This window comes from Microcaecilia unicolor, chromosome 5, assembly GCF_901765095.1.
Source record: "Microcaecilia unicolor chromosome 5, aMicUni1.1, whole genome shotgun sequence".
Taxonomy (NCBI): domain Eukaryota; kingdom Metazoa; phylum Chordata; class Amphibia; order Gymnophiona; family Siphonopidae; genus Microcaecilia; species Microcaecilia unicolor.
Genome location: NC_044035.1, coordinates 222,224,356 through 222,247,225, shown reverse-complemented (window position 1 = coordinate 222,247,225; position 22,870 = coordinate 222,224,356). Strand labels below are relative to the sequence as shown.

Below are 22,870 nucleotides of genomic sequence, written 5' to 3'. Positions count from 1 at the left end.
GGTAAAGGAGTCAGGTGACAGGTAGTAGTAGGTATAAGTAGGGCTCTTTGTTATTTTATATAAAGGAGAAATATCAAGTAAAAGTTATATTTGTTATGAAAAATTCTAGTGGAGATAAGAAACAATGAACAATTAAGGAATATAGGGGAGCTGTGAAGAGGTGGGTGTGTAAAACTCAAGGGCAATGAAGTACTGAGGCTTTGAATGACACCGCTGAGGTGCATGATAAAGTAAGAGAGGGAAGAGTTGATTATATAGAGTTCATTATATGTGAACCATAATATTAAAAAATTTGACTAATTCCCTCCCTTTTTAGTTATTTTTGTTTGTAACAGGAAGTCTTTATTAAAGTTGCACAATACAAACAAAGCAAAAGATCAGACAGTCTCAAGTTCCCAGATGTTATACAGACACAGCAAGAAAATATAACAGAAAGTAGTTCCCTATTTATGAAAGGTTTACATACCCCAAACTAAAGTCCAATAGAATGCCAGAAAGGGGACTGTTCTTTCTCACATCCATTTCTGGAGTTCCCTCCTTTTTTAAATGCCTCATATTTTGATTCCTGCTTTGGTTTTATCTGATCTCTGTGGGAACTCATCTCATCTTTTGTTTTCTTTTACCCTACAGGTTTCAGAATGTTGATGGGCTTGTAGTATATTGGCTTTGTATATTATGAAATATGAAAACAGAAACATCAGTGCTTTAATATAATATTTAATATATGAACCATGCCCTGCAGCAACCAAACAAAACTTTGCATTTACTTCTTTTGTGAAACAAAGAGAAGTGTTTGCATTAGTAAATCAGATCTATATTTTAAGGAGATTAAAACATTGAATGGAAGCAAGTCTGCGGTGTCTGTTTTGCTTCTTTATTTTAAAAGGATGATATAGTACAAGAAACATAGGGACCAATTTTAGTAGTTGGGGAAAGACATCAGAATGGTAGGAATCCAATGATTCATATAATCCAGAGCACATGATGATGGATGAGGGATGTGAGGACTAATGCAATTCTTGTGGGAAGATGGTCCAGGAGCGGAGGAAGAGTGTGCAGATGCACATACATTACAACACGCATTCTGAAAAGAAACAGAACCAAATAATTATGTACAACATTTCAGAGATTCTAAGTCAGGTGGTTTCTTTTCTATTCTGAATTAGTGAAGTGCATTCATTTAAAACAGCATGAGAAATGTTGACATTTGCCATACCATCTCATGTAATTTTTACCCTGAAAGGACAGGGGAAAAAACTGTCATGTTTTTTTTCCTGTATCATCAATAGTGTGCTCCATTGATCAATGGTGTACATTGTTGCTCAATAACTAGGCACACAATAATGCACACTATTGATGACATTGCCTTCTGAAACACAAAAAAAATATTCTACCACAAGGGTAGAATTGAATAAAATGGGTCCCTGTGCTAAAATAACCCAACGTGTAAAATAACTCAACTTAACAGTAGCCCACATTGATAACTTCGCCCCTAAAACTCACTCATTTGAAAATCTCACTCACCCACTTTTTGAGCCTCTTTTCTTTCTCATCAGAGCTTCAGTGCCAATGCACTGATCCTGATTACTGCTTTCATTAGATAAATGGCCCCACCATTAGGAAGAAATCCAATCACACATTTGTGTGTATTTTGCTTCCTCATTCCCCATTCCTTTTCAATGTATCTAAAGTACACGTGCAGTGAAAGCCAGAAGTGTTTAATGGGAGAACATTGTAAAGGATGCAAATTATCCTCATCAACTTCTAAGCAGGTTGTAGATGCAAGAAAAAAACACAATTTGAAGTGTCTATACACAAATGCTAGAAGCCTAAAAAATAAGATGGAAGTGTTAGAGTATATAGCACTAAATGAAGTGGTAGATATAAAAGGCATCTCAGAGACCTGGTGGAAGACAACCGATGGGACACTGTGTTATCAGGGAACAAATTATATCGCAATGACAGAGTGGATCAAATTGGGGGGGGGGGGGGTTGCGCTATATGTTAAAGAAGGAATTGAGTCAACCAAAATAAACATTCTGCCTGAAACAGATAGAAGCGTGGAATCCTTATTGATAGAAATTCCATGTGTGAAGGGAAAGAGTGTAATGATAGGTCTAAACTACCATCCTCCAGGACAGAATGGACAGATGAAGAAATGTTTGCAGAAATAAGAAAAGCTGGCAAATTGGGCAACGCTATAATAACGGGTGATTTCAACTATCCCAGTATTGACTGAATAAATGTTACATCATGGAGTGCTAGGGAAGTAAAATTCTTACATGTAGTAAATGATTGCTTCTTGGAGCAACTGGTCCAAGAACCAACAAGAGGGGAAGCTATTTTAGATCTAGTCTTTAGTGGAATGCAGGGCATAGTACGAGAGATAATGGTGTTGGGTCTGCTGGGAAACAGTGAACATAACATGATCAAATTTGAACTGATATCTGAAGTGAAGTCACTAAGGAAATCTATTGTAGCATTTAACTTTTGAAAGGGCAACTACGATAAAATGAGGAAAATGTTTAAAAAGAAGCTAAAAGGATTAGCCACAAAGATTAGGACATTAAATAGGGCATGGACATTCTTTAAAAATACTATTGTGGAAGCCCAGACCAGATATTTTCCACATATTAACAAAGGCGAAAGAAGAGCAAATGTTAGCCAGCATGGTTAAAAGGTGAAGTGAAAGGAGGAGTGGCTAAGATGGCAGCTATGCCGTGAGTTTGCTGTGTCTTGCTGCTGCTTAGACTGTGTTTTTGTCCCTAGTAACTATGCCACATATGAAGAGGAAGGGGGTCTTTCTTGATGTTACCTCGGCTTCCCAAACCTCTCCCCCATGCAGCAGTCAATTGTGCAGTTCACAGCCAGGACTCCTGCCCTTTCTACCTGAGATTTAATCCTGGTGACAGCTACGAGTGAAGAAGAGTTCTCAGCTATAGTGCTAGATGTCACCCTATCTCCCCCAATGCTTGCTCATCCACTGTGCTCTACCAAACTGGCAGAAAGGTGGAGTTCCCTCAATAGAAATCCTTTAGGTGGGACCCCATGCTGGGAGCGATTTGGCTGCTGAATTTGGCATGCATGGAAGGAACATCACTGACTGGCTGCCAGTGCAGGCAGTGTCTGAGTCAGCCGTGATACCAACGTTGAAGAACATTAATAAAATGGACATTGCCATTGAGAAATTGCAAAGGAAGTATCATCTGTAGTGAGTAAAATCGATGTTCTGTCTTTAAGTAAAGTATATTATATTCCTATTAAATCTGCGGGAGGCCCAAGTAAGGCCTTTGCACAAGTGGTACAAGAGGCTGCATTGGATGATTTGACTGTGTCAGCATTTTTGGAAATATCTTTAAATGAGAACTCAGAGCAAATGATGCTGATTGCATCTTTTGTGTTTGAGCAGGACTTGAACGCTGTTATGAGACTGTACTTTAGGAATTCTCAGACTCTTCTGTGGAAGGAAAATCTGGATTTATACGGACGTAGTTAGACAAGACCGCAGGAAGGCCTTTTTGGCCTTACATCAAGAAGTATTATCTTTGGAGACCTCTTTTCTACTGACTTATATTTGCAAATGTTTAATTAAAATTATAGGGATGAAGTACATATTTTTTCAGCCTGAGCAGTTAAAATCCTTTTTCGATCTCAAGAAGATCACAAGCAGAATGTCCTAAGCAAGTTGGATTTATGTGGGTGGGTTGTATATCACATTAATGGCCTTTCTTTATATTTTTTGTTTTTGCATTTTTAGATCTCTTTCTCTTTTTTGCTACTCCCCCTCTCAGTTTGTGATTTAAGAAGGAAACTTTTGCTTTGTACTGAAATGTTTTTTTTCCTTTGTTATTTCTTTCCGCTTGTCATAAGCAAGTGGTTTAACTTGTATTGCTATTTGGAAATTATAAATAAATTAAAAAAATTAAAAAGGTGAAGTGAAAGAGGCTATTAGAGCCAAAAGAATATGTTTCAAAGAATGGAAAAAGGATCTGAATAAAGAAAATAAGAAGCAACATAAGGATCCAAATGAATAAAATAAGAAGCAACGTAAGGAGTTGCAAGCTAGAGGCAAAGCATTGATAAAAAAAGGATAAAAGAGAATATGAAGAAAAACTTGCCATAGAGACAAAAACCCATAGTAACAACTTTTTCAGGTACATCAGAAGCAGAAAGCCCGTGAGGGAATCCGTTGGACCATTAGATCATGAAGGAGCAAAAAGGGAGGACAAGGCCATAGCGGACAGACTGAGGGCCTGATGCACAAAGCTTACTGTGCTGTTATGTTTGCTTTAGACTGGCTGTAGTCAGCCTAAAGCAAAATCTAGCCAGTAATGCACAAAGGTGTTTTCTGTAGCTCTAACATGTGCCATTAGCAGCTATCAAAATTCCTATGCAAATACATTACAAGGAGCTCATTATTATTCCAATGAGCATTCCGAGTAATGCACAGACAGTTCTGTGCAAGGAGCTCCTACCTTTAACATGCAATATTTTATGGCAGGTCTGGACCTGTCGTTATGGGCAGCAGTCTGCTTGTACTGTATAGTAGTGCAAGCAGACTGCCCCCTATAAGGTAAGCTCTCAAGTGCTCAGACACCCCAACCCCTCCAGAACTTTTTGGTATCACTGCTGGTCCAGTGGACCGCCTCCTGACCCCCCCCCCCCAGCGCCCCCATGCTTCCCAACCCTCGGCACACCCAGAACAAAAATCGCCTGGTAGTCCAGTGGACCCTGATCCCCCCCCCCCCCACACCTCCTCCTGGATCCCCCATGCCTCCCGACCCCCCGCAAAAAAATTCCTGGTGGTCCAGCGGACCCCAACACCCTGATCCCCTCTGTACCCTCTCCTGGCCCCTCCCTCCCTGAAGCAAAAATGGCCTTGGTGGTCTAGTGATCCTGAGCCCGCCCTGCGCCACCTTCCCGACCCCCCCAAAGGGATTTGTGGCCCGGGTGGTCTAGAGTTGTTACTGTTTGGATTTCTGCCAGCTATGAGTGACCTGGATAGGATTGGCCACTTTTGGAAGGAGGATACTGGGCTAGATGTACCATTGTCCTGACCCAGTATAGCTAGTCGTATGTTCCTATAATGAAGTAGTGTAACCTGCAGAGAGTGGCTCTGACCACCTTGTTGGGCAGACTGAATGGACCATGCGTGTCTTTATCTGCCATCCTATACTATGTTAGTATGTTAACTTAGGAAGTTAGCCACTTCAATGTCTGCTTTTGAAAATCTACCCCCCCCCCCCCCCCCCCCATGTACACACACACACACACACCACTACCATGAGCATCAAAATTTAGCATTCACAAGGCATTTAAATCTAGCTGGTGAAAAGTGAATGTGTTCCGGGTAGGAGCATAGCCATGGTGGACCTGGGCTCCCATGCTTCGGGCTCAGGCCCCCTCTAAAATTATGGCACTGAATGCCCGGTGAGCAGGGATGCTCAAGCCTCGCCAACCAAGAGATTTTATGCCCAAGCTCCCATCCATGTTGTCTGAGGAAGAGCCAGAAGTGCCAGCATCGAGGATGGATCACCCTGCTGGTTTTCTCACTGCTCAGGCAGCACAGGTGGAGGCTTCAGCAGAAAATCTTTTTGGCTGGCGGGGCTTCAGCATTCCAACCAGCAAAAGTGTATTACAGTGGGGGTGGGGCAGAGGCAGTGCCTGGGGGAAGGGGAGAACTGAAAGGAAATGCTTGCCTCCCTTGTTCATTCCTAGGACCCCCCCCCCCAAATAACATCTGACTACACCTGTGGTTCAGAGGCATTTCTGGGACAGGCTTACAGCATAGCTGCTTAACATTCATTTGCAGCCCTAGCAAGCTAAGTTTAGGCAGCTAACCACAGCCACACAAGTAATCTGGACAGATTTTGGCCTGATATAGGAGAATTTCCAGTTACAAGCTGTTCCAACTGATAATGTGCCCAAGCTTGCTAATTACATTTGCTTTGGATCTTAGGTGCTCCTGGTTATGTTGAAAGTGCTGTGTATACAGTGGGGGAAATAAGTATTTGATCCCTTGCTGATTTTGTAAGTTTGCCCACTGACAAAGACATGAGCAGCCCATAATTGAAGGGTAGGTTATTGGTAACAGTGAGAGATAGCACATCACAAATTAAATCCGGAAAATCACATTGTGGAAAGTATATGAATTTATTTGCATTCTGCAGAGGGAAATAAGTATTTGATCCCCCACCAACCAGTAAGAGATCTGGCCCCTACAGACCAGGTAGATGCTCCAAATCAACTCGTTACCTGCATGACAGACAGCTGTCGGCAATGGTCACCTGTATGAAAGACACCTGTCCACAGACTCAGTGAATCAGTCAGACTCTAACCTCTACAAAATGGCCAAGAGCAAGGAGCTGTCTAAGGATGTCAGGGACAAGATCATACACCTGCACAAGGCTGGAATGGGCTACAAAACCATCAGTAAGACGCTGGGCGAGAAGGAGACAACTGTTGGTGCCATAGTAAGAAAATGGAAGAAGTACAAAATGACTGTCAATCGACAAAGATCTGGGGCTCCACGCAAAATCTCACCTCGTGGGGTATCCTTGATCATGAGGAAGGTTAGAAATCAGCCTACAACTACAAGGGGGGAACTTGTCAATGATCTCAAGGCAGCTGGGACCACTGTCACCACGAAAACCATTGGTAACACATTACGACATAACGGATTGCAATCCTGCAGTGCCCGCAAGGTCCCCCTGCTCCGGAAGGCACATGTGACGGCCCGTCTGAAGTTTGCCAGTGAACACCTGGATGATGCCGAGAGTGATTGGGAGAAGGTGCTGTGGTCAGATGAGACAAAAATTGAGCTCTTTGGCATGAACTCAACTCGCCGTGTTTGGAGGAAGAGAAATGCTGCCTATGACCCAAAGAACACCGTCCCCACTGTCAAGCATGGAGGTGGAAATGTTATGTTTTGGGGGTGTTTCTCTGCTAAGGGCACAGGACTACTTCACCGCATCAATGGGAGAATGGATGGGGCCATGTACCGTACAATTCTGAGTGACAACCTCCTTCCCTCCGCCAGGGCCTTAAAAATGGGTCGTGGCTGGGTCTTCCAGCACGACAATGACCCAAAACATACAGCCAAGGCAACAAAGGAGTGGCTCAGGAAGAAGCACATTAGGGTCATGGAGTGGCCTAGCCAGTCACCAGACCTTAATCCCATTGAAAACTTATGGAGGGAGCTGAAGCTGCGAGTTGCCAAGTGACAGCCCAGAACTCTTAATGATTTAGAGATGATCTGCAAAGAGGAGTGGACCAAAATTCCTCCTGACATGTGTGCAAACCTCATCATCAACTACAGAAGACGTCTGACCGCTGTGCTTGCCAACAAGGGTTTTGCCACCAAGTATTAGGTCTTGTTTGCCAGAGGGATTAAATACTTATTTCCCTCTGCAGAATGCAAATAAATTCATATACTTTCCACAATGTGATTTTCCGGATTTAATTTGTGATGTGCTATCTCTCACTGTTACCAATAACCTACCCTTCAATTATGGGCTGCTCATGTCTTTGTCAGTGGGCAAACTTACAAAATCAGCAAGGAATCAAATACTTATTTCCCCCACTGTATAGTTGGGGGAGCAGTTAGGAGAGCTCATTGCTTTTGACGGAAGGAGGATCTATATGTTGGGAGTTTACCTTGATTGGGGAGGGGACTGACTTAAATGGGAGGGGGGGGCGTGAGTGTCTTGATAACAGTTTTCATTAGGTATGAATGTTATCTAAAAATACCAGAAGCCCAGACCAGATATAAGCCATGCATTAAAAATGGCAGAAAGAAGACCAAATGACTGCCAATATAGTTAAAAGTGAGGCAAAAGAGCCAAAAGAACATATTTCAAAAAAATGGATAGCTAATCCAAATGAAGAAAACAGGAAAAAGCTTAAGGAATAGAAAGTTAAATGCAAACCACTGATCAAGCAGCCAATTCCTTAGCGTATGTAGCAGATAAATCCAAGAACTGGTGGGTTGTGTCCATCTACCAGCAGGTGGAGATAGAGATTACAAAGCTGAAGGCAGTGATACCAGACTGCCAGCTCGTCCTCCTTCACCTCAGTACATCTCTATCTCAGGTAGGTGGTGGACGGTGCTTCAGCAGCTCCTGGATTTGTTTGTTGGGATACTCCTGGGTCCTGTGGGCCAGTTGAGTTTAGGGGTGTCTGGCTGGTGGTGCCGACTTTGGGGGCATACTCAGTCTTCTGGGTCCCTGCTTCACCCTTTTCCCCTTTGCCTCCCGGTCTTTAGAGCTCTAGCCTTCCTCACCAGTAAAAAAAACCAAACCAAAACAAGAGAGCTCCTTTCCCTTCATTTGGTGTTAAAACAAAACAAAACAGAAGATTTCTGACAGGACCGGGCAGTACAGGGTTTCCCTGTCTTAGTGCTGTGCTTTCAGTCTGTGTGCCAGTTAGGCAGCAGGCTACTGCGTCTGTGGGACTCTGCTTCTCCTCCGGAGAAACCTGCTGTTCGGTGAGTCACTGCCTTTCTCTTTTGGCGCGGGGGTACCGTGCTTAATGTGGGTGACGCTGGTGTTTGAAAGCAGTTCCCGCTGCGGTAGCAGTTCTCCGCAGCAGGACTCCGTGTGGTGGCGTGTTTAAATGCTGGGGAGGGAAGTGCTGAAGTTCCCCTTCCCTGAGCAGCCTTTCCCATGCTAAAATGGCGGGAACGCGTGCCTTTTTGCTGGCACGGCCCTCTCTTTTCTCCTGATATCAGCTCTGATCCTTTCCCGCCCTGCGGCCTTGATGTGGGCAGGGGGGAGGGACGGCTTCTCATAAAGGACCTTGTGTTCCATTAAAGACGGCTGGTTCAGAGGATTCCCCTTTATTTTCTCCAGCCTTTGGTTTCCTTTACCAAAATCACTGTTGAGTCAGAAACTGTTTGCATGTAGCTGGGGCAGTGGCACAAATTCTTCTCAAACTGCCCCCACTATGCAAGGGGATCCAAGGGAAGAACAGAATTACTTTAAGCTGTTTCTATATCTTCTGAGCAGGACCTCCTCTGCTCTGGGACCCTTAATTTGAACTTTTCTTCTTAAGAGAGCTTGGCCTCTGTAGCCCTTTTTGTGATTGGGGGAGTTTTTATGCCCATCTTGGGCAGATGGGTTCTAGAGGGCTAAGTTTTCCAGAAAGAATCTGATGGTCCTGCGATGTGCCTTGATATTTTCGGGATGCATGTCAGCCACTCTGGGCTTCTTTGGGGCAGGGGATTTCTGATTCTCCCCCCCCCCCCCCCCCCCCCCCCCCCCCCCCCGAGTTCATTCTGCTGCTCTGTATGCCTATATGTTGCAGAAGTCTGGTAGGGGAGCTAACAGTTCCTTTTTAGTTCACCCTTTGGAGTTTTCTGGCTTGTTCCCTGTCTCAGTCTCTTCTGATGGACCCTGCCCCAAAGAGGGGATGTTTTCTCTCCAGCTGAACAGTAGGGTCCATTTCTCCCCTGTCTTCCTCTATTCGGAGGGAGACTTTTCAGGGCAGTCCTTTTCTGCACAAAGGCAGCAAGAATTTCCTGTGCTGGAAAGCCATGTTTGCCTAAGTGGGTACATTGATAGCAGTAGGCCTCACTGTGGTGAGTTTAGATTTTCTTATAGTTCCTGCGTTAGCTAAGACTGTTCCTGTGTGGGAAACAGTGAGCAGCATCAGAGCAGGGCTCCTTGTATGTTGGACCTGTGAAAGGGCCTATTTAGTGTTTTTATTTTCAGACTTTTCTGTCCCCTTAGTTTTTCTCTGAGGGCAGTTGCTTGAACAGCTTGGAAGTTTCCCTCCTTCCTTTGTGAAATTCTTTTTATACTGGCAGTAAAGGCATTGCCTATGAGCACACCACCCTGAGTGTGCCTGATCTCTGATCTTCGAAGCTCAGCAGGGTTCAGCCTGGCTGGTTTCTACTTGGATGGGAGACTGCCTGGGAATACCAGGTGCAGTAGGCTTTCTTGTTTTTTTCTGCATCTTTTGCTCCTTTACAATTACAAGTGGGAGTTTCTAGGCTGAGTGCCTTTGGCTCAGTGGTGTGCTGGAGCCGGCTCGCACCGGCTCGCAAGAGCCGCTTGTTAACTTTGCTCGGCTCTTGCAAGCCGGTTGTTGAAACCCACAAACCAACTCTCCCTCCCTCCCTCTTCCCTCACATCACCGACCTGACGAATTCTTCGGGGCAGGCAGTCTTGCCTGCTCGCTGCAAGTGCTGACTCTCCCCCGCTGGCACTGCAGGTTCGTGCTTTAGAAATGGCCACCGAGACTTCCAGAGGCGGCCTCGCGAGACTTCGCCCTTGTAAGTATCGGCAGCCATTTTGAAGCGCGAACCGGCAGCGCCAGCGGGGGACTGAGTCAGTGCTTGCAGCGGGCAGGCAAGACTGCCTGCCCCGAAGAATTAAAGGAGTCAGATCGGTGACGGAAGGGAGGGAGGGAGGGAGGAGAATTCTATTAACAACTCGGGAGGGGGTGGCAGGGGAGAGAACTAGTGAGTCGCTGGGCATGGGTGGATCATGGAGGGGAGAGAAGGGTCGTCGCTGGGTATGGGTTGATGGAGGGCAGGGGAGAGGAGGGTCACTGCTGGGTATATAGGTGCATGCAGGGCAGGGAAGAGGAGGGTCACCGGACATGGGTGGATGGAGGGCAGGGGAGAGGAGGGTCACTGGGTATGGGTGCATGGAGGGCAGGGAAGGGTCGCTGGGTGCATGCAGGGCAGGGGGAGAGAAGGGTCACTGGACATGGGTGGATGGAGGGCAGGGGAGAGGAGGGTCGCTGGACATGGGTGGATGGAGGGCAAGGGAGAGGAGGGTCGCTGGGCATGGGTGGATGGAGGGCAGGGGAGAGGAGGGGAGAGAGAAGAAATGCTGGACATGGATGGAGGGGAGGGAAGAGTGAGGAAGGAGATGAGATGAGGGAAAAGGAAGAGAGGAGAAAAACTGCATATGGATGAAGAAAATAGGCAGAAGTTGAGGACCAGAAATGAAGAAGAAAGGAAAGAAATAAATGGAAAGGAAGCCCTGGAAACAGAGTTAAGAGGACAGATAGCAGCAGAATCGGATATTGGGCCAGCATGATCAGAAAAACAGTCACCAGACAACAAAGGTAGAAAAAAAAATCATTTTATTTTCATTATAGTGTTTGGAATATGTTCACTTTGAGAATCGGGTGCTCAACATTAAAAGTTTATATTTATTTACTTATTTATGGCATTTTATCCCACATTAAACATGAATTAGATTGGAACCTGGGATCATTTAATTTTTTTTTCCTGGAGAGAGTAATGCATTGCGCCCCCCCCCCCCCCCCTGGCTATAGCCAGCTCTGCAATTTTGGGGCGGCGCAGAGGTGGACGGGGGGGGGGGGGGGGGGCGCAAGGGTGGACGGGGGGGGGGGGGGGGGGGGGGCCGGAGAGGTGGACCGGGGAGAGAGCCTGTTGTTAAAAATTTACCAGCACACCACTGCTTTGGCTCCACCTTTCTGTGGGAAATGTTTCATATTGTTATTTTCTGGGGCTAGTGCTCTGGTCTCCATGGTAACCATGGATCCTCAGTGTTGTTGTCAAGGGGGTTTTAGCACCAGGTGCTAAAGCTTCAGCAATATAGTTATGTTTTTTCTGCAAGATGGTTGGCTTTCAGCATGAAGGTCACAGGTTTAAGGCTGGTTTGTGAATCATATTAGAAACTGTGACCCTCATCTCCTTTTCTGTGGGGCATATTTTACTTCCCTCTCTCATATTGCTTGCCTTGATAAGCAGTTCTTTCCATAGCTGGGACAGTTTGCACTAGGCTTCAGTGCCAAAGGTTAGCAGTGGTGGTTTCCCACAGTAGTTCTGCTCTTCTAGTTTTGCTCTCTGACACTGATCAAACTATTGCATTCCAGCTCCACTGTATCTGTGGCACTTCTAGGTAGCTGTTTGTTGCAGTGTCTCTATGGCTTTTATTGCACTTTTTCTTTATATTGGACAGCTAGCTATATTCAGAGCTACTTCAATGTAGCCTCCACTTCAATTTTCCCTGCACTTCTCCCTTAGGAAGCATTTCTTTTCTTTCCTCTTTGGCCCCATCTTCTGCAGTTTCTCTGTTTGGCCGTTCTGAGCCCTCATGTTTAGTTCCAGGCTTTGCCTATCGGCATGGCTATGGCTCCATTCACCTTTTCCTAGGTTTGTGAATTTTGCGGCATTCTCCACAAGGACAGCATCAGAGTGCACCTCACTATAGATGAGATCCGAGAGTTTTCTTCCTGGGTCTTCTTGGAATCCTTGAGCTGGATGGTCACCCTTCAAATGAGCCACCTCATCCCATTCCAGGCAGCTCTGGTATGATTTTTTTCTTGACTGGGGACTGGAGGATCTAGGTTCAGACTTGGGTGCGCAGTCTGCTCAGGGCGCTGAGTCCTTGGGCCTGGCTATGCATTCATATCTTGGGTTCTGTGGTGGACACTTTGGAGGTAGTGCTGTGGGCGGTGCTCATAGATTTTATTTTATTTATTTTATTTTATTTATTGCATTTGTATCCCACATTTTCCCACCTATTTGCAGGCTCAATGTGGCTTACAGAGGTCTGTTATGGCATTGCCATTTCAGGGTGTCTGATACAATTGTTGATGCAAAGAAATTAAGGGTGGAAAGAAGTACTAAGAAAGTAGATATAGAAAGATGACTTTCGGATTGGGGTGGTTTGGTGAGGTGGTATAGTTAAGCTATGGGTCCTCTTTGTAGGCTTTATTGAAGAGATACGTCTTCAGGAATTTACAAAAGTTGGATATTTTGTCGATTGTTTTCAGATCAGCTGGTGGTTTGTTCCACAACTGCGTACTCATGTAGGAGAAGGAGGTCGTGTGTATAAGCTTGTATTTTAGTCCTTTACAGCTAGGGAAGGTGTAGGGTGGACTCCTGTGTTCCAGAAGTGTCAGCAGTGTCTTCCGTGGCTGTTCTCGGTACGCCTGCGCATGAACTGGTGGCTTCGCAATTCCTCCCTATGGAAGAGATGCCTTGGCGCCTTCGCAGTGGATGGTGGTGGTCACGGATGCGAGTCTCTTGGATTGGAGAGCCCTTTGCCTCCTCCTTCTGTCTCAGGGATGGTGGATGGTACAGGGGACAGTGTAGCTGATCTCCCACCTGGATCTGCCTTTGGTGCTGTTAGTCTTCTAGCCTTTCAGGACACATTGCAGGCCAGGCGATGTTTGTGCTGTCTCCCCCACCTGGACTGCTTTTGGTGCTGTTCGTCTTCTAGCACTTCAGGAGACGTTGCAGGCTAGGCGGTGCTTGTGCCATCGGAGAAGATGAGGCGGTGGCTGCTTCCTCAACAGAGTGAGAGTCAAACTGTGGCCATCAGGGCGTGTCGCCCCCATGGAGTGGGCAGAGGACCTCGTATTCCGTTTCTACGCAGCCCACTTTGCAGGTTTTTCCTACAGTGAGTTCTCTTTTCTGCCGTCTTCTGGTCTCGGTAGAATGGTTATTCCGCACCAGTGCTTCTCCAACATGGCCTCAGGTAGAGAGCTCCGTAGGTATATCAGATGTCGTCCCGGCTGGACGCCCAGGTGCCTTACATAAGTACATAAGTAATGCCATACTGGGAAAAGACCAAGGGTCCATCGAGCCCAGCATCTTGTCCACGACAGCGGCCAATCCAGGCCAAGGGCACCTGGCAAGCTTCCCAAATGTACAAACATTCTATACATGTTATTCCTGGGATTTTGGATTTTTCCAAGTCCGTTTAGTAGCGGTTTATGAACTTGTCCTTTAGGAAACCGTCCAACCCCTTTTTAAACTCTGCTAAGCTAACCGCCTTCACCACATTTTCCGGCAATGAATTCCAGAGTTTAATTACACGTTGGATGAAGAAAAAGTTTCTCCGATTTGTTTTAAATTTACTACACTGTAGTTTAATCGCATGCCCCCTAGTCCTAGTATTTTTGGAAAGCGTGAACAGATGCTTCACATCCACCTGTTCCACTCCACTCTTTATTTTATATACCTCTATCATGTCTCCCCTCAGCCGTCTCTTCTCCAAGCTGAATAGCCCTAGCCTCCTTAGTCTTTCTTCATAGGGAAGTCGTCCCATCCCCTCTATCATTTTAGTCGCCCTTCGCTGCACCTTTTCCAATTGTACTATATCTTTCTTGAGATGCGGCGACCAGAATTGAACACAATACTCAAGGTGCGGTCGCACCATGGAGCGATACAACGGCATTATAACATCCTCACACCTGTTTTCCATACCTTTCCTAATAATACCCAACATTCTATTCGCTTTCCTAGCCGCAGCAGCACACTGAGCAGAAGGTTTCAGTGTGTTATCGACGACGACACCCAGATCCCTTTCTTGGTCCATAACTCCTAACGTGGAACCTTGCATGACGTAGCTATAATTTGGGTTCTTTTTTCCCACATGCATCACCTTGCACTTGCTCACATTAAACGTCATCTGTCATTTAGCCGCCCAGTCTCCCAGTCTCCCAGTCTCGTAAGATCCTCTTGTAATTTTTCACAATCCTGTCGCGAGTTAACGACTTTGAATAACTTTGTGTCATCAGCAAATTTAATTACCTCGCTAGTTACTCCCATCTCTAAATCATTTATAAATATATTAAAAAGCAGCGGTCCTAGCACAGACCCCTGAGGAACCCCACTAACTACCCTTCTCCATTGTGAATACTGCCCATTTAACCCCACTCTCTGTTTCCTATCCTTCAACCTTCTTTCTTCTCTCATCGGAGAGAGGGTGATTCGGCAGGGCTGGTTGTTCTATTGATTCCTTAGCCAGAGGACGTTCTTCGATAGTGTTTCCTCCGTGGTCTCTCTGCGGCCGAGTTCTTTTTGGATCGTTCTCCACCGGGGTCGAGTCTTTCTGGTAGCTCCGGATTAACCACGGCGCCCTTGGTATGCGGATATGGTGAGGCTCCTGGTGGTGCCTTCGTTTTGGATCTGCTTGACTCCGGGCTCTTCCTTCTGGGTCCACTCCTGAGTGGATGATCCCTCTCACTTTGGTCTTACAGCCTGGTTTTTTGAGAGGCCGACTTTGAGGAACGGAGTTCTTTGGACACTATGGTTACTGTTCTGTTGCGATCTTGTATATGGTCCATGGTCCACATCAACCGCGTATTCTAAGGTGTTGAGAATTTTTTGAGGCTGGTTGCGGCCCACGCTTGGTTTTCATTGTGGGCGTCTGTTCCTCAGCAATTGAGTTCTTTCTGCAGGATGGGTTGCAGAAGAGCCTGGTCTGGCCTTGCACTTGGAGGTGGTGCATTTCTTGCAGAGTGCTTTGTTCCTCCGCTGCTGCGACCTTCTTCTCCCTGAAACCTCGTTCATATTCTACGAGTCTAGCTTGGGGCTCCTTGTCTACCAAGCATTGCTTTGGACTCCTTTTGTTCCTTTGCAGAATGCTTCACTTAGCAACTTACAAGCAGTGTTCTTGGTTGCCAATTCTTCGGCATGCAGTGTGTCTGAATTTTTAGCACAGCCATGCCGAGCTGTTTTTTCCTGCAATTTGCTGAGTCTGGAGTGACCTTGTTTTTGGTTCCTCCTTTCGTTTCCAGCTGTGGTTTGGCTTTTCTTTTTCAGCCTCTCTTTCTTCCCTCCTTTTCGGAGGGGGATTTTCATTCAGAGTACACGGCGCTTCATCTTCTGGATGTTCAGGGGGCTCTCCAGTGTTTGCAGATTTTGCATATTTTTCAGCGTTCAGATCTTCTCTTTGGCTTTGTCGCTGGTTCTTGCTGTGGGATGACACCCTCTGGTCTGATCTGATTTTTTTCTCGTTGGATTGCAGATACTTTGTGGATTTTTTGGAAAGGTTGCATCCCGCTGGTGGCATTCCAGGCTTGGTTCACGAGTTTGCTATCTATTTCTGGGCGGCATGGGTGTGCTGTCTCTATTCAGATGCTGCCTTTGCAGCAGCAGCTCTATCTCGGGGAGCGGCGACTTCCCACCCTACTTAGGGATTGCTTTGGTACATCCCATCAGTTCTTGGATTCATCTGCTGCATACGCTAAGGAAGGTAAAATTATGCCTTACCTGCTGATAATTTTCTTTCCTTTAGTAGCAGCAGATGAATCCAGGATCCCACCCTTTGTCAGCCGCGCTTGTTTTGCCTACTGTTTTTGTCCTGGTCTTTGGTTTCCAAACCCCCCCCCCCCCCCCCAAAAAAAAAGGAGAAGAGAAAAGAGAACAGAAACCACTGAAGAGGACTCCATTGCAGTCATGGTTTCTCTTAAGTCAGACTGGCAAGTTTCTATTTTGTATGGTTGGTGAGGAAGGCTTCCTGGTTTCTTGTCTGATTCTGCTTAGTGATGAGACATGTACTGAGGTGAAGGAGGAGCTGGCCGTCTGGTATCACTGCCTTCAGCTTTGTAATCTCTATCTCCACCTGCTGGTAGATGGACACAACCCACCAGTTCTTGGATTCATCTGCTGCGACTAAAGGAAAGAAAATTATCAGCAGGTAAGGCATAATTTTACTATATAAGAACTTGAAAAGAATTTTGCCCTGGAAGCAACAGTTCATAACAAACTCTTTCTCAGGTACATTTGAAACAAGAAGCTTATGAGGGTGTTCGTTGGCCCAATAAGTAAAACAGACACTCGGGTAGGGCAAGGCCATAGCGGACAGACTAAATAAATTCTTTGCTTTAGTCTTTACTGATGATGCCCCTGTAAGGAACATGAATATTACCTGCTTCTGGACTGGGATAGTAGCACCAAATCACTCCAGTCTTGTCTGAATCAAAGCAGCATCCCTTATCATAACAGGCCTGGGCTGAGATGCTTGGAGGTCCACAGTTTATCCTGAATTTGGGTTGAATTTGGCACTGGGCTTCGGCTGTCAGAAAAAAATTAATTTGTTATCTATACCCTTCTGTCTTTTAGCAACCTTAGGAATTTTTGTTTTGTTTAACTGCTTGTTTGCTTTTTCAATAATAATAATAATAATAATATAACACAACACAATAATTTTTTACGAACTTCACCAGTTGGGTTGCATATCTTACTGAGCACCTAGAGATGTCTCTTCCAAACCCAAGCTAATAACAATATGCTATAGACAAAGTAGGGTGGAAAAACCCTCAAGAGGAGCCCAAACCATGAGGGAGCATCCAAAATATTTCTCTTCTGCCATTGGATGGTGGAGCCGGTGGAGGGAAGATGGGTTGGTGGTTGGGAGGAGAGGATAGTGGTGGGCAGACTTATACGGTCTGTGCCAGAGCCAGTGGTAGGAGGCGGGACTGGTGGTGGGGAGGCGGGGAATAGTGCTGGGCAGACTTATACGGTCTGTGCCAGAGCCGGTGGTGGGAGGCGGGGCTGGTGGTTGGGAGGAGGGGATAGTGCTGGGCAGACTTATACGGTCTGTGCCCTGAAAAAGACAGGTAGAAATCAACGTAAGGTATACACATATGAGTTTATCTTGTTGGGCAGACTGGATGGACCGTGCAGGTCTTTTTCTGCCGTCATCTACTATGTTACTATGTTCTTCAAATTTACATGTAATACAGACTTGTACCCACTAGGTGTAGGAAAAAAAAGTCCATGCTGTTCTCCAGTTGGCAAGTATAGACTGAAGAGCTAAAGCCCGTAAATATATCAAAAAGCTTCATCAGTTCCTTCCTCAGTAGAGATGGCAATGCTACTGATCTCAAAACATTCCCAAAAGATGTGAGACAAAGGGGTTTAAAGTTAACCTCCTATATGTATTATCCGGGATAGAGGCCCATAACAGCCCTTCCAAGGCCCCCTCTTGAACAAAAATCTGCTCTAATCTAGTTATTGGGGATAGATCTACCTTACTTCGTACCGCAATTTGCTTTAATTGGGAAGCCCAGTAATACCATAAGATATTCGGCATCCCCCTTCCCCCTTGCTCAGGTGTACCCCACAATATTTTCCGTGCTAATCTTGCTGGTGCTCCCCCCCCCCCATACAAATGTCCCTAGATCAGATTGCAACCTCACTATTTCCCTTTTAGGTACCGGGATTGGCAACGTTTGGAATAGGAATAGAAGCCTGGGTATGATGTTCATTTTCACGGCCGCTATACACCCCCACCAAGAGAGCCACCCCTTCTTCCACCTAGTCATATCTCCTCTAAGTTCCCTCAATATGGGCATATAATTTAATTGATATAACTTATTTAGGTCTCGCGGGATCTGTATGCCTAAAAACCTAAAACTATCTTCAGTAGTTTTAAATTTAAACGTCTCTTTTATTCTTTCTTGCTCAGAGTCTGTTGTAGTGACCCTCATAACCTCGGACTTATCGTAGTTCACCTTAAATCCTGACACCCGGCCATAGGTTTTGAGTTCCCTAATCAATATGGGCAGTGTCAACATTGGAGAGGAGACGTAGAATAGGATGTCGTCCGCGAAGAGTGCAATCTTATGCTCCCGGCCTCCCATCCGGACCCCACGAATGTCTTGGAGTATTCGAATCCGCTGAGCTAGTGGTTCTATGGCTAAGGCGAATAATAATGGGGATAGCGGGCACCCTTGCCGAGTTCCCCGTTGAATACTGAATTGCTCAGAATACCCCCCATTGACTTTTATTCTGGCCACCGGATGCTCGTATAACTTCCTCATCCATCCCATGTAGCCCTTCCCCATCCCCATGTGTATCATAACCTCCCATAGGAACTCCCACTCTACCCTATCAAATGCTTTCTCCGTGTCGATTGCTAAGAGTGTCAGGGAGTCCCCTCTCCTCTGAGCCCCCCACATAATATTCAGAGTCCGGCGGATATTGTCTGCTACCTGTCTATGTGGTACGAATCCCGCTTGATCTTCATGAGTGGCAAAATCTTGCTTAGGTGGTCTGCCATCACCTTAGCCAAAATCTTGACATCGATATTTAACAAGGAGATCGGCCTATAAGAGCCGCATAAAGCTGGGTCCCGCCCTGGTTTTAGGAGAACTGTTATTCCTGCCACTTGCATACTTGTAGGCATCCCTTCTCCAATAAAGCAGGCATTACCAACCCTAACTAGTAAAGGGGCAAGTTCCTGTTTGAACACTTTATAATACTTCCCCGTGAACCCAACCAATCCCGGCGCTTTCCCTCCTTTCAATCCCTTGATGACCCCTAGCACTTCCGTCAATGTAATTGAAGCTTCCAATTCCACTCTCTGATTATCTGTTATTTTACTAAGGCCCAAATCTCTCACATAGTTCCGCATCTCCTCTAGATTTGCCCACTCTTCTTTAGAGTAGAGTTTTGTATAGTATTGCACGAACTCTGCTCTTATATCTGCATCCTGATGTACCATGTTTCCTCCTCCCCTTTTTATTTTTGTTATCGTGTTCTGTATTTGTCTTTGGCACAGTCTCCTAGCTAACATGTTTCCTGCTTTATTGCTACATTCAAAGAATTTTTGCTGTAATAATTTTCTTTGATACTCCATCCGCCCTATTTGTATCTTTTGTAGTTCTATTCTACATGTAAGTAGTTCCCTGAATATCTGTGGATTTCCCCCTTTTTGATGAAGCGCCTCACAATCTGCCAGCTTCTGATGAATCAACACTTCCTGCACCCCTTTCTCCCTCTTTCTTTGTGCCCCTTTTTTGATCAAATGCCCCCGCACCACCGCTTTAAAGGCGTCCCATATTGTCCCATCTGCTACCTCCTCATTATCATTGAATGTTAAGTACTCTTTGATTACTTCTCTCACCTCCTGACAATCTTTCTCGAATTCTATCAGGGATTATTCAGCCTCCATACCCTTCCCTCACCTACCCTTCCCAGCCCTCCCCCACTTTTACCCACACTGGGGCGTGATCCGAGGTGTGTATGTTTTCTATTTCCGACCCTTTGATTGCCCCCCATATGGAACGACTACCCCAGATTGCGTCTATCCTGGCTTAGCGTGTGACTAGTGAGTGAAAGTTTTTTTGACCCGGATGTTGCAGTCTCCATATGTCTAATAGGTCAAGTTCTCACATTAGTCTAAGAATTTTCCCCCTCGTATACCTCACCCCTGTTCTTTTTCCTTCGAATGATCTATCCCCGCTGCAGGGAAATTAAAATCTCCCCCTAAGATTATCTGGCCTTTAGCAAATGTCACTAAATCTGATCGGATCTTATCAAAGAATACCCCTTGCCTCTCATTTGGTTCATATATATTAATGAATGTAATTGGTTGGTTCTTAATTGTTCCTTTAATAGCTAAACATCTACCATCCCCCCCCGTACTCTTGTTCCTTAATAAATTGTAAATTATCTTTAAGATATATGATTAGCCCCCCAGATTTACCCCCTTCAAGATTTGCACATGGGTACCCCTCGCCAAGTACCCTGTTCCGTAACATGCTTTGTCCCTCTTCTGGATGTGTGTTTCCTGTAGCATTGCCACATCCCACTCCATCCTGCGCAATTCTCTAAAAATGATACTCCTCTTCCCTGGGTTGTTAAGACCGTTCATGTTCAATGACCCTACCTTCAGAACCCCCCTCCCCCTTTCCCCTCCCCCTCTTCCCCCCTCCCCTGTCCCCTATCTTCCCCCTCAACTGGCCATCCTCCCTTGTTGCCAGTGCCTCCCGAAGGAAGTGAGTCCTTGTCAGATATTTCCCCCCGACAGCAGACTCCCCCCAATTATACATCACCACACGTCCCGCATGCTCAATATTGTCCATCACTGCTGCTCAGATCTGCAGCCTAAGCCGCTGGTTGTAAAAGTCTCCATGTGATTTCCTATCTGACAGTTCTCAGTCCACTCCTTCTTCTCCGGATTCCACCCTTCTCTCTTCCACGTTATTAGTTTCCTTCCCCTCTGGACTTTGTCCCTCCTTGTTGCTTTGCCTTCACTGATCCTAGCTTGTGGTGCTGTGCTGGGCCCTCCTCGTTCGGAAGATCATCACAACCCAGGTCTCTTAGGGTCTTCCATGCCCCTTTGGGTGATTGTAGTTTCCTGTGCTTGTCTCCGACTGTGACCTGAAGCCCAAACGGGTACAGCCACCGGTACCTCAGTCCCGCCTTCTGTAGGTATTGAGTCACCTCCTTGAATTCCTTTCATCTCTGGAGAGTGAGTCTAGCCAAATCTTGGTATATTTTTGGTTTACAATTTTTCCAGCTGAAGTCCCCCAGGGCTCGGGCTGCTTTCCACACCGCATCCTTCATTCCAAATTCATGGAAGCAGGCAATAATGTCCCGGGGCTGACCACTCCTCTGCGGTCCCAGGCTCCGGTGCGCTCTATGATAAGACGCTCCCTTTCAATTTGTTCACCGCCTCCTGCCTGCTCTTTAAGTATGTATGAGCTGATCTCTTGCACCACATTCACCGCATCCCTGAACTGCTCATCTTCTGGAATGCCTTTGAATCTGAGATTACACCTCATCGAGCGGTTTTCTTCCACCATGTATTCCATGTCCAGTCTGAGTTGTTGCTCTTTCTTCAGTGCTGCCTGCAGTGCCTGCACCTCGTCTCCCAGCGTGTCAACTTTCTTCTCTGTCTCTGCTACTCTGGACCCATCTCTTTTAGTTCCTCATGGAGCTCTGCTACCGAGGATTGTATTCCCCTCCTGGTAGCTATCATCTTCGCTTTCAGGTCTTTAAACCAGCGGGCAATTTCATTTTTATCTAGCTCCGCACCACTCACTGTCAGTTCCTCGGGGTCCGGTTCCGACTCGGAGTCTCTGGCCACCATCTTGCTGCCTCGTGGTACTGATCGCGATCCCATGATTTTGCCTGTTTCACTTTTATCCTCTGTGTATTTAAACTTTGCAAGCCTCTTTCGGGCTGCCATGATGCTGAGCCACCTTCCGGTTTAAAATTACGGGTGGTGTACTCCTTTTTTGGGGAGGTTTAACCAATTTCTACTCCGTTGAGTACACAGCTTCGCCATCAGATGTCCATATCTTAGCGCTGACGTCACTTCCTGCAGGTATAATGGTTCATTGGAAGATAGAGTTTTGAAGACAAGTATTAAGATTTTATAGGTAATGCGGTGAGTTAGATGAAGCCAGTGTGTATCTTTAAGATAGGATGTGGTATGATTGATAGCAAAGGTTAGGAATTTCAATTTGATTGCTATGTTTTGGATGATCTGGAGACATCAGAGTTCCTTGACCCTAAGTCCCTGGTATAAGATTTTCTTTCTCCCCATTTAACAGATGCTAGTTGTGCATGACAAGTTTTATTTATGTTTTATTGATTTTTTTTTTTAGAAAATTGTCTATGTCTTACAACATTTAGCAATAAATAAACAAATTGTGATACACTGGCTCTGTGTGATTACTGAAATAATGCTTTGAATATGGTCACTTCAGTTATGTGAATGCTCCGGTTATGTGTAAGTGAAACTTCAGTCCAGACAGTGATGCTCCTTGGTCGGCTGCCACCCAGAGCAGATCGCCACTGCTTCCCCACCCCCATGTGTAGCATGACACCCCTTGGGTGCAGTGTCCCCCTGGCACATCACCTCCAACCCCCCCCCCCCCCCTCCGGGTGCATTGTTCTTACATGCTGGGGTGCTGGGAGCAGCCGCGCAGCTGTCAGCTCTGCCGGTTCCCTGCTCCCTCTGCCCCTGAACAGGAAGTAACAACAAAGGGAGCAATGAACTGGTGGAGCCAACAGCCACGCGGCTGCTCCCTGCACCCATCCTGCAGCGTGCACCCACGGCAGTCCGCCCCCACTGCCCTGCCCTCAGTACACTGCTGAGTCCAGAGCCTTTGCACTTAACTGGAGTGTGTTGTATTACTAAAGTGTTTTGTTTTACCTTCAGCCCTCTGAGTGGCTGTGTTTGTTAAGTTCCATGCCCAATCCTTGCTCACGCTGCTACACCTGGGTTAACAGTAAAATAACTCCTCTTAACAGCAGTCCACATTGATAACTTCCCCACTTAATATTTTACATATGTAAACAAAGAATACTGTCTGTATCATGTATTATTTATTTTATTGGCTTATGAAGAAATTCACC

At 45.9% G+C, this 22,870-nt stretch overlaps 1 protein-coding gene across 1 annotated transcript in view; it reads right to left on the bottom strand.

Annotated features, from left to right (window-relative positions):
* Positions 1-853: 853 nt before the first annotated feature.
* LOC115471236 (putative gastrointestinal growth factor xP1) overlaps positions 854-22,870 on the bottom strand; it is a 38,167-nt gene continuing 16,150 nt past the window's right edge. Inside the window, exons 2-3 of the mRNA XM_030204940.1 lie at positions 16,644-16,790; positions 854-1,084 (exon numbers count right to left, since the gene is read on the bottom strand). Of these exons, the coding sequence (XP_030060800.1) occupies positions 1,071-1,084; positions 16,644-16,790 (161 nt within the window). The 3' untranslated portion in view covers positions 854-1,070. The remainder of the gene's footprint in view (positions 1,085-16,643; positions 16,791-22,870) is intronic.